We start from the raw sequence: 12126 nt of genomic DNA on the forward strand, positions 1-12126 counted from the left end.
TGCTCCAGAGCAAGGCCCTGTCTCTTGAATTCTGTGAAGGCTGAGAGAGGTAAGGAAGCTGCAGAAGGAAAGTTTGAAGCTGGCAGAGGTTGGTTCCTGAGGTTTAAGGAAAGAAGCTGTCTTGATAATATCTAAGTGCTGATGTAGAAGTTACAAGTTATCTTAGCAAGATCTAACTATGATCATTAATGAAGATGACCACACTGAACAGCAGATTTTCATTGTAGATGAAATAGCCTTATTTTGGAATAAGGTGCCATTGAGGGCTTCCATAGCTAGGGAGGAGAAATCAATACCTGGCTTCAGAGCTTCAAAGGACAGGCTGACTATCTTGTTAGGGGCTAATGCAGTTGATGACTTTCAGTGGAAGATAGTGTTCATTTATCATTCTGAAAATCCTAGGGCCCTTAAAAATTATGCTAACTCTAGTGTACCTGTGCCCTATAAATGGAAAAACAAAGCCTAGAAGACAGCACATCTGTTTACCACATGGTTTACTGAATATTTTAAACCCATTGTTGAAACCTAGTGCTCAGGAAAAAAGATTCATTTCAAAATATTACTGCTTGTTGAGGACGCACCTGGTCATTCAAGAACTCTAATGGAGATATAGAATGAGATTAATGTTGTTTTCATGCCTGCTAACAGCAATCATACTGTAGCCTGTGAATCAAGGATTCATTACAACTTTGAAGTCGTCTTTTTTTAAAGATTTTATTCATTTATACATGATAGACATAGACAGGCAGAAACACAAGCAGAGAGAGAAGCAGGCTCCATGCAGGAAGCTTGATGTGGGACTTGATCCTGGAACTGCAGGATCACTCCCTGGGCCAAAGGCAGGCACTGAACCACTGAGCAACCCAGGCGACCCGTGAAGTCATTTAAGAAACACATATCATAAGATTATGGCTCCCATAGATTATGATTCCTCTGATGGATATGTGCAAAGAAAGTGAAAATCTTCTGGAAAAGATTCACTGTTCTAAATACCATGAAGAGCATTCAGATTTGTGGGAAAAGGTCAAAATACAACATGAACAGGAGTTTGGAAGAAGTTGATTCCAACCTTCCTCCTGGAAGACTTTGAGAGGTTCTAGACTTCGGTGGAGGAAGTAACTCCAGATATGATGGAAAGAGTAAGAGAACTAGAATTAGAAGTAGATCCTAACAATGTGACTAAAGTGATTTCTTGAGATAGAATCTATTTCTGGTAGAAACTCTGAAGACTGTAGAAATGATAGCAAAGGATTTAGAATATTACATAACCTTAGTTAATAAAGCAGTGGCAGGGTTTGAAAGAAGTTATACTATACTAATGGGTAGAATGTTGTCAGACAGCATTGTATAACAAAGAGAAATAGTTCATGAAAGGGAGTCAGTTTATGTAGCCAATTTCATTACACTTGACCCTTTGAACAACACAGGCCTTGGGGGTGCCAGCCCTCACACAGTTGAAAATCCATGTGTAACTTTACTCCCTAAAAACCCAATAGGCTACTGTTGATCAGAAGCCTTGTCAGTAACATAAACAGTTGACTAATACATATTTTATATATGTATTATATATTGTATCCTTACAATAAAGTAAGATAGAAGAAAGAAAATGTTAAGAAAAAAAATTTTTTTTAAGATTATTTATTTATTCATGAGAGACAGAGAGAGAGGCAGAGACACAGGCAGAGGGAGAAGCAGGCTCTATGCAGGGAGCCTGATGTGGGACTCCATCCCGGGTCCCCAGGATCACACCCTGGGCTGAAGGTGGCACTAAACTGCTGAGCCACCCAGGCTGCCCTGTTAAGAAAAATCTTAAGAGAAAATACATTTACCATACTGTACTGTAGTGGATCCATGTAGTTCAAACCCATGTTGTTCAAGGGTCAGCTGTTTTAAGAAATTGTCACAGCTCCTCTAGCCTTCAGCAACCACCACTCTGGTCAGTTAACAGCCATCAACATTGAGGCAGACCCCTCCACCAGCAAAAAGATTATGACTTGCTGAAAGCTCAGAGGTTGGTTAGCATTTTCTAGCAATGAAGTATTTTTTAGTTAAGGTATATACATAGTATTTTTTAGACGTAATACTGTTGCATACTGAATAGACTGGAATACTGTTGCATACTGAATAGACTGGAATAGTAGAAACATAACTTTTATATGCATTGGGAAACAAAGGAATTCCTTTGACTCACTTAATTACAGTATTTGCTTTATTGTGGTGGTCTGGAAATGAATGCACAACTTCTCTGAGGTATGCCTGTATTGGGAAAAGAAGTTAATATTGATGCCCATGTATGCAGTGATGTTCAGTGAATGGATTTTACCTCTGAATAAAATCCAGGAATCACCTGGTCTGGAAGACAAGAGAACTGTATTTTAGTCTAGATTTTGCTACCAAGTAGATATGTAAAATTGAGAACTTTTTTTTTTAATGTTCCCAGGTGGTCTTAGTTTTGTTTTGTTTTGTTTTGTTTTTAATTCAAATTCAAGTTATTTAACATATAGTGTAGTATTGGTTTTAGGAGTAGAATTTACTCCTAAATTCTAGGAGTGAGTCATCATTTACATATAATACCCAGTGCTCATCCGAAGTGCCCTCCTTAATGCCCATCACCCATTTAGGTCATCACCATCCCCACACCCCCATCCACCTCCCCTCCAGCAGACCTCTATTCTCTCTATTTAAGAGTCTCTTATGGTTTGCTTCCCTCCCTATTTTTATCTTATTTTTCCTTCCCTTCTCCTGTAGGTGGTCTTAGTTTGGATAAATGAACTGATTTCACTAGAGCAGGGTGGGGGCCATTGTCTAGTGTTTTCAAACTGGGACCTTTTTGTCACAGAGCATCTCATAGAACCAGTGTTGCACATTTTGCTTTGGAAAACAGTGGTCTAGAGAATCCAGGTCTGATATTCTGTGATTACTGCATAAGTGGATATTTTACAAAACAGGCACTTGAGAGAACTTCCTCCATGCAGCAACTAAGGAATTTATTATTTCCTAAGTAGGACATTTATTTTAAGCAGTAAAACTGAAAGAAACTGTGAGTTTTTTTTTTTATTGTGACTAAATAAATGGGATTATCTTGTCTTTGAGACTTTGGTTTGGGCCTTCATATATGCTGTCTGTGTTTCATAACATGAAGTAGTTAGTTCTTAAGTGAGGTTTTGGATGGACATTAAAAGAATGTAAGAACTTCATTCTAACAAATTTGCATTATTGTGTGAGAGTGACCAGAAATTTTAAGATTTGATGTGAACAAATTTATAAATTTTTTGTTGGTAATTAGACATCCAATTAATTTGCTTGCTAAAGTTGTATTAACATTATGCTGCTAATTTTTTAGGATAGCAGTGTCTTAAAAAGCAATGTCTTGCAGGTCTTGCGTCTATAAGAATGATCAAGCTGCAAAGGATAATCCAAGTAAAAGTCTACAGGAGGAAGAACCATGTCCAAGATTTGCCCATCAGCTTGTATATGATGAGTTACACAAGGTACCCTAACTACATCAACTTGTAAACTTTCCAAGACCTATAATCTGAAAGAATCCCAAAATAGATGTTTCTGATTATTTTTAAGTGGATTTGAATAAAAAGTTATACATAGTAGAGATTCATAGAATATGTAGCAGACATTTGATATCATTTCTTCCTAAAATTCCTTAAGAGAATAAACATTTCTCATAGTCCAAAGTTCTGGCACTTTTCTACTTTGTTTTGTAGCTCCGTAGATCAGATACATGCATTGGGAAACAAAGGAATTCCTTTGACTCAGTTATAGTATTTGCTTTTTTGTGGTGGTCTGGAACTGAACATGCCTGAGGTATGCCTGTATTGGGAAATATGAATGTCCAACTAAAAAATGTACGGTTTTTAGCATTAGGATACCTTGTCCCATGATATGAAAAAATATATGTAACTTCCAATTTTAGATTTTCCTTTTTTTTAAAAAAAAAAAAACATTTTAAGAGTGTATTTGAGCAAAAAGTGATGAGAATCAGGCAACACCAAACCTAAAGTGGTAGGAATGCTCTACCACCAGCTCAGGGAGAGACTTCTAAAAAAATAGAAGCAGGGGTGCCTGGGGGGCTCAGCTGTTCCAGCCTCAGACTGTTGATCTCAGCTTAGGTTAGATTTTCCCATTGTGTAAGAAGTCTTTTATCTATGAATGACATGTGCTTTCAATTGGCCTCACAAAAACAGTCCTGCATTCTCAAGTTTTAGGGTCACTAAATGTTAAGGGTGATTTCTTTAAACTATGTCTCCCAAAAACTTTACATACAGGTTCGTGATTGGGCTCAGATTATATAATAACTTATTGACAAAGCTTGTATTCTTTCTGTATAGGCCATAGGTGATTATTTAAATTCCATATCATTTAAGACCTTTAGGTTAAATGATACCATAGGAGTGAATAAACGTGCTTTCTCTTAGAGTCTCCCAAATTAAAGGGTAAATGAATTTTCATCTATAGGATAGAAATAATAGAGCTGTTGTGTATAACATTATTGATTTTCAAAACTTCAGGAACTATTTTAACACTTTAAGTACAGAATATCACTAAAATTATACCAATGAAATTGCATTCCCTTTTTTGGGGTGTTGAATAATGTAATATTTTAAAAGTTATATCACAAATTATATGTACCATTTAACATTTGGCAGTAAGCCTAAAGCAAAGTTAAGATGCTAAAATTTAAAAAGCTTCTAGTTACTATTCACCTTCAGTGATTCAGCATGTATGTCAGTTTTATTAAAGATCTTGTTTGTTATTATGATTAACGCTTGGTTAACTTAATAATCCCCATTATTTGTTGCCCTAAGTAAACTCTGTATTGTGGATTAGCTTTTTACTATCATTGCTTTTGTTTCATGTCTTCCATTGGCAGTATAATTGTGGTAATACAACTCATCTTTAATATGAAATGCAGTTTAAGGAAGTAGCCACAGTACTTTAAAGTAAAATGGAAGTGAGAAATATCAAAAGAAGTCTTTGGTAGAAATGCAATAATGTTTTAATTATTACTGTTACACATTGCTACCAAAATGAAGAAATTTTATTATGACTTCTATAGTTTCCTAAGTATGCATGCATCTTAAAATGTGGCTTGTTTTATTTTAGGTTCATTATTTATTTGGTGGGAATCCAGGAAAATCTTGCTCCCCAAAGATGAGATTAGATGACTTCTGGTCGCTGAAGTTGTGTAGGCCTTCAAAAGATTACTTACTCAGACACTGCAAGTACCTGATAAGAAAACACAGGTATAAAAATATTATACTGAAAACTTTTTTTTTTTAAATTATCAGCCATTGTTGGTATTACCTCAACTTTGGAGATAGAACTTTTTTGCCTTTGGAAATTTACTAATATGATAGTGTAAATACTGTAAAGATGACTTTTGTAAATGCCCTGTTATTTTCCTTATTTTTGCTTTCTTCTTTCAAAGGAAGATACAAAGTAAATATACATATTGATGCTAAAATTGTCTAGATATAGAAGGAGATTTTGCACCTGTTAAATGGAAGAAATTTCTGTGAAGGTGCTTCCAGTAACTCAAGGCCTAATCACTATAGATTATATCAGCACTCTACTATTGCTAAATGCCTAGCCTGTTGATAACTTTCTTAACAGTGAATACGATGATATAGTTGACTAAACAGTATCTTTCTAATCTGATGTTTCAGAATACAACTTCAAATATGATTTTGGTTTTACTTCATTACCTTTACCATTTAATTGCAAAATCATGTAATCAAACATTTTCATATAGATTTCCTGGATTATGCTTGCTTTTTAGCCCTAGCAGGTGATAAGACACTGAAAAATATAGAAAAGCATATCTCTTTTTAGTTATTGATAATACTTGATGGTAAGAAAAATTTACAGTTTGAAAGGAGAAGGTTAGCCTTTAATGATAATAACTATGATTTGTTGAGCAATTTTTGTGTGCTAGATCTAGCATATTATTCCTACCATAAGGCAATTAAGTAAGGTACTATTCTTAACACTATTTCATAAAAGAAGAAATGAGTATTTTTAAATAGGTTACATAATTCATCTAGGGTCACTCAGCCAAATGTGGCATAGCCAGGAGATGGTCCTAAGTATTGTGACTCCAGCATTCATCACTTCACCACCGTCACCACCACACATGCACACACATACATCTGCACATGTTTATGGGTCTATTATATTTTTATTTTTTATATACATAATTATATATATTATATTTTATATAGAGTAGAAATACATAAAATCCATGTAGTATAAATTATTAGACTTTTCCTTTACCATATCACAATTTCTTTGGCTTTTACTCTGAGTGAAAGGAGAGCATTGAAAGATTTTAGGCAGAGGAATAACACACCCAGATTTCTCTTTTAATAGAAAACCATTCTAGGTTTTCTTCCAAAAGAACTGAGTAAAAAAAGGTTGTGGTTGTTTTCAGTTAGATGGGGAATTCTTCAGAAACAACAGGTTTGTGTGTTGGGAAGGATGAGTTCAGTTTGATGCACTGTGTTTTAAAGATTATGTGTTAGCATTTGGAGGAAAGGCATGGGCCAATTATTATATTTGTGAGTCATCAACAAGAAAAGGAGCTTACTTATAGAGAGTGAGAAGAGTAGAGAGATGTTGGTATTATCTGATGACCACCATTTGAGGGAATACAGAGGAAGAGGCATTCCATGAAAGAGATCAAGAAAGCCCAGTAAGATTCTGGATATAAACTGAAGATTGTACCAACAGAATTTCATGATGGATTGGATATGGGTATGAGAGAAGAGCAGTCAGTGATAACCGCTAGGGCATCTTAGAATCTTGTCTAGTACTAATCTGAACTGATAGTAGAAAGCCCATTTTACTTATTTATTTACTTTTTAATTTTAATTTTAATTTTTATTTATTTTTGAAGATTTTATTTTTAAGTAATCTCTACCACCAGTGTGGGGCTTAAACTCACAGACCAAGACCACAGAATCACATGTTCCATTGACTAAAAGCCAGCCAGGCACCCTTGGCCCTTTTTAAATATTTGAAATGAGGGATCCCTGGGTGGCGCAGCGGTTTGGCGCCTGCCTTTGGCCCAGGGCGCGATCCTGGAGACCCGGGATCGAATCCCACATCGGGCTCCCAGTGCATGGAGCCTGCTTCTCTCTCCACCTGTGTCTCTGCCTCTCTCTCTCTCTCTGTGACTATCATAAATAAATAAAAAATTAAAAAAATTTAAAAAAAAAATATTTGAAATGACATAGACCTTTTTTTCTACCAACCCTTAGATGAATTCAAGAGTTTGAGGAGGGATCCCTGGGTGGCGCAGCGGTTTGGTGCCTGCCTTTGGCCCAGGGCGCGATCCTGGACACCCGGGATCGAATCCCACATCGGGCTCCCGGTGCATGGAGCCTGCTTCTCCTTCTGCCTGTGTCTCTGCCTCTCTCTCTCTCTCTCTCTGTGACTATCATAAATAAAAAAAAAAATTAAAAAAAAAAAAAGAGTTTGAGGAATATTGCTACATTGCAGGCAGAATAGATAGAAGTTGCTTATATAAATTGAATGGATCATGAAAATTACCTTTTTAATTTTTTTAAAGATTTTATTTATTTATTCATGAGAGACAGAGAGAGAGAGAGTGGCAGAGACACAGGCAGAGGGAGAAGCAGGCTCCATACCGGGAGCCCAACGTGGGACTTGATCCCAGGTCTCCAGGATCACACCCTGGGCCAAAGGCAGGCGCTAAACCACTGAGCCACTTAGGGATCCCCCTACCTTTTAATTTTTAATTTCATATTAAAAGAGTACCTGTGAGTGGCTCAGTGGTTGAACGTTTGCCTTCAGCTCAGGTCATGATCCCAGGGTCCTGGGATGGATTCTCACTCCAGACTCTGCTTTCCCTCAACCTCATACTTCCAAAGACAGACAGACAGATAGATACATGTGGCTTTGGTAAATAAGTAGGTAGATAGATAGGAGGAAAGGAAAGAAAAGTGGGATAGGAAGGGAAGGAATGTACCTACCATCTCATGTCTTCTGTGTACTGACTTCTGTGTTTTGTGTGCCTTTTATGCCCTTGTGTTTCTCATGTTCAGATTCTCTAAGAGAGTGTCGTCTTAGAGAGGGCTACCTGGAGAGAGTATCCCTATTGGGAATAATTCTGCCAGGCTGCTTTATAAACTGCTGAGCGAGCTTAAGAGGATTGCTTTTGTCTTAGGTGCCAAAACTAGTTTAACCAATTTTTTTTAAGATTTATTTATTTATTTATTCATGAGAAACACACAGAGAGAGAAAGAGTCTAACCAATTTTGGACAAGATAGTAGAGTAATATGACCTCTGCCTAAGGAACTCTCTCATTTGAGGGCTTGAAGGCTAGTTGACTGTCATGTTACTATCCGATACAATAAAGCTGTAATATTTTGCTACTTTTTGCCCTGCTTGAAATACAGGTACTCTATCTCTGAGATTAACTCTAAAGACAGGATATTACGGATGCCATCAGCCTGAACACTATTGTGAGAGGCTCATTATTTTCCTTTCCCAAGTGAAACTAAATGTCTTCTTTTCTTTCTCTCTGTACAATATTTTGAAAAACATACCAACTTACTACAAATAAATCCACATATAATTATGCCATAACAAAAGGACAGTATCTTATTTAAATAGCTTAACAGTTCCAAGCAGACTTTTTTTTTTTTTTTTTTTAAGAGAAATAACTTTCTTTTCAGCTTTGGAATCCAATAGATCTGCGTTTGGTTCTACCTCTGCCACTTTTTAGCTCTTATCTTGGCCAAGTTGATTGTCTGAGCCTCAGTTTCTCATTTCTTTTTTTATTTTTATTTATTTTATTTTTTTTGGGGGGGGGGGCCCCGCGGGCACGTTTATTAGCACGAAGCAAGCCCCTCCCGTCCTGGGCCCCGGGAAGCCACGCCCACAAAGTCCCAGCTCCCGCCGCAGGAGCACTTGGCCCCTTTCTGAACCAACCCTTTCTGAACCGAGCTTTCAGGCCTTGGCCGTCCCCTGAGTTGCCCCCAGGGCTGTGAGCTGCTGAATCTTCTGGCTCATCATCTCCATGACAGCCTGTTTCTTGGCATGCTTCTCCTGCAGAGCTGGTTGGATTTTCTCCATTTGCTTCGTAAGAAAGTCTATCTTCCTCTTGAAAAAGTCCTTGGCATCCTCCGCTGTCTTTTCTACATAGTAGCCTGTTCCCACATCGATGAGTACATGTTCCACATCATGTAGCTTCCCAGGGACATACATAGAACTCGTCAGTGGGACGAGTAGTTCTTTCCCCTCGTTGTTCTTGTTGAGCACGTGCAGACAGTCCTTGGCTTCCACGTACTTGGTCTGCACCACCTTGAGCTGCGCGATGGACGTGGACAGGAACTCCACTTCCTGGTCCAGCTGGTTCTTGAGCATCTCTAGCTGTGGCAGGTTCAGCTCCGTGATGTTAACCGACTGCGCCATGTCGGGAAGGAGGACCGGCGGGGCGGAAGCGGCCTCATTTCTTTTTTTAAATGATGATAAACTTATTGTCATTAGAGCAGGGATCAATGAAGTAATTAATATTTATAAAATACATGATACAGTGTCTAGCACATTACATACTTGATAAGTGGTTGCTACAGTTGTTTTTGTTGATCATTGAGATAGGAAATAATCTTATAAAAATATTTAATCAGTTTTAAAAATATATATTTTAATCAATGTTAATGATACTCCTGAAAAGAGGGGCAGCCCAGGTGGCTCAGCGGTTTAGCGCCGCCTTCAGTCCAGGGCCTGATCCTGGAGACCCCAGATCGAGTCCCATGTCAGGCTCCCTGCATGGAGCCTGCTTCTCCCTCTGCCTGTGTTTCTGTCTTCTGTCTCTCTCTCTCTCTCTCTTTGTCTCTCATGAATAAATAAAACCTTAAAAAAAAAAAAAAAAGATATTCCTGAAAAGAAACTACTAATTTCTGTTTCTAAGGTACCTGTTAAGCACCTCTAGTAGAATGTATATTACACAGATCTAACCCAGTATTTTTATTTTATCTCTGCTTGTTTTTTATGAAACATATTTGGCTCTTATGCAGTTCTGTTATATAAAATATTTGACATGTTCACTGTGTTTTGTAGTTGATTTAATCTTAGCTTGTAGTTTTAAGAGGAGTGTAGGAAGTGCTCCTACCCAGTCTCAAGCACCATGACTGCCTGTGACCACCTGGCATTACCATTACATCTCCAGGGACTCTGCAGCTACACCGTCTCCATGGCAGTATTCTTACTTCTGAATTCCCAAACACAGGTTGTGGTTTTTTTGTTTGTTTGTTTGTTTTTGTTTTTTGTTTTTTTTTTGCTTTTTTTTTTTTTAGATATCCACAATGACTCCTCAAACAGAGTGTTCCACTGCAGTTCTAAATGACATTTCTGATGTTTTTTCATACCTCCAGACAATTATTATTCTTGTTTACATTTTCTAGGTTTGAAGAAAAGGCCCAGATGGATCCCCTTAGCGCTCTGAAATACTTACAAAATGATCTCTATATAACCGTGGATCATTCAGACCCAGAAGAGACAAAAGAGGTAAAGGTGCTAATAAACCTCAGAAAATGAGCATGGAAAAAAAAGTCTCTTACTGATTGATTTCTGATTGCTGATTTCTCTCTTAGATATTTAAAGGAAAATACGATGGCACTAATAATCTTTAGAGTAGCACAGAGCAGATGAAATAGAAATTGAATAGGCTTACTTTCATATGAAGATAAAAGGTCTAGGTCACACAGAAAGGCTTTGATCCATTCAGAAAAGGATTCTCACATTTAAAGTTTTAACTTCAGCATTAGTTTTGTATGTTGGGAAAGAAATAGAAATTTTTACTTCTGTAGTCCTGTGCTTCTTTCACTTAAGGATTACATAATGGCTCAATATAAACTTTTCTGTTGATACTTCAAAATCCCATAGAGAAGAAAGCAAAATCTCTTCTTTCGTAGGGAGAAAGTGAAGAGAGGTTGATAAGAGTAGAATCCCTGCTATCTTGATATTTAATTATATGACTGTTATAGCAGGATGGTTCAACTACAGTCTACTGATTTCATTCATCAGGGGTCCCTAATCTTGAGAACTTAGTAGTAATGCTACCAAGTAAATACTAGTAATAGCATTAATACTAATTTCTTCATCATTACTTTTCAGGGGTTTCTTGTTACAAAATTACATCTAAAAGATGTAATATTTTTAGGGCATATTTGCTTATCTACAGTGTATGAATACCCCTGCAGTGAGTTTCCTGTCTTTCTCTAACCTCTGAGATTCCTTTTGTCACTTTTAACTTCTGCCAAGCATCCTTGTTCATAGTTCGTCTAGCAACATCTAAACTGCAATGCATTTTACCTTCCACTCACAGAATTGGTGCTGATGATATATAGTTCTGTCCCTACCATCTATTTCCCAGTTCTCTGTTGCTTTGGCTTTGTAATAACAACATCAAACAGTGCTTTTTTGTTTTCAGCCATGACCCAGGTTTCAGATTTAATGTTACATCACTTTTCAGGTACCAAGTTCATTGTACTTTTAAGCAGTAGAGCCTGCATATACTTGGCACCAAAACAAAGAGATTCTCTTTCATAGTTGCCTGTGAGAATAAGTCTGATTGTTCTTACTCAGTATTGGTTATAACCCTTCCCTAGGTGGAGAATCAGTAGAACATGCTTCAGAACCCCCTGAAGGGGGGGACAGTTAATTAATTGTCTCTCCTTGAATCTTGAGTCCATTCATGATACTACTTAAATTGGGGAAATTATCGTAGTTTTGCCAAGTAGCAGATTATGTCTGGTTTTATCTTTTATGGCTTATAACTGAACATAGTTGTAAAAAGTCTCTTAATGTTCATTTTATTAGACCATGCATTTGAAAGTGATAAATAGATTTCCTTGTTTTTTTCCAGTCTATCTAAAATGTCTGTAACCTGGGAACATTCATTTTTCTCTTACTTTTTAAAACTGAAACAAAACAAAATATTGCAAAGTAAATAAATTGAGCTGTGTGAGCTGCAAGTAGGCCAAAGAAAACAGGCAGTTTGTTCTTAAAGCTAAGCTAATGGGAAAAACCAGGACAGCAAGGTGTGTCAGGTTCAAACAGAGCCATTTTAAAAATTTTGGTAG

At 37.1% G+C, this 12126-nt stretch overlaps 2 protein-coding genes across 8 annotated transcripts in view; one reads left to right on the forward strand and one right to left on the reverse strand.

Moving 5' to 3' along the window:
- MKLN1 (muskelin 1) overlaps positions 1–12126 on the forward strand; it is a 317327-nt gene that overhangs the window by 290194 nt on the left and 15007 nt on the right. For all 7 annotated transcript variants that reach the window (XM_041727786.1, XM_041727787.1, XM_041727788.1 and 4 more), the window contains 3 exons: positions 3377–3491; positions 5119–5258; positions 10447–10549. In XM_041727786.1, coding sequence (XP_041583720.1) covers positions 3377–3491; positions 5119–5258; positions 10447–10549 — 358 coding nt within the window. The remainder of the gene's footprint in view (positions 1–3376; positions 3492–5118; positions 5259–10446; positions 10550–12126) is intronic.
- Positions 8852–9469, reverse strand: LOC121474709 (prefoldin subunit 5-like). Its single transcript, XM_041727791.1, has one exon. The coding sequence runs from the start codon at positions 9452–9454 to the stop codon at positions 8990–8992; it is 465 nt and encodes a 154-aa protein (XP_041583725.1). The 5' UTR covers positions 9455–9469; the 3' UTR covers positions 8852–8989.

This window comes from Vulpes lagopus, chromosome 13 (assembly GCF_018345385.1).
Source record: "Vulpes lagopus strain Blue_001 chromosome 13, ASM1834538v1, whole genome shotgun sequence".
NCBI classification, from domain to species: Eukaryota; Metazoa; Chordata; class Mammalia; order Carnivora; family Canidae; genus Vulpes; species Vulpes lagopus.

Bases quoted from the DNA above. Each gene is read 5' to 3' on its own strand.
- LOC121474709 (XM_041727791.1), bottom strand. From the start codon at position 9,454: ATGGCGCAGTCGGTTAACATCACGGAGCTGAACCTGCCACAGCTAGAG.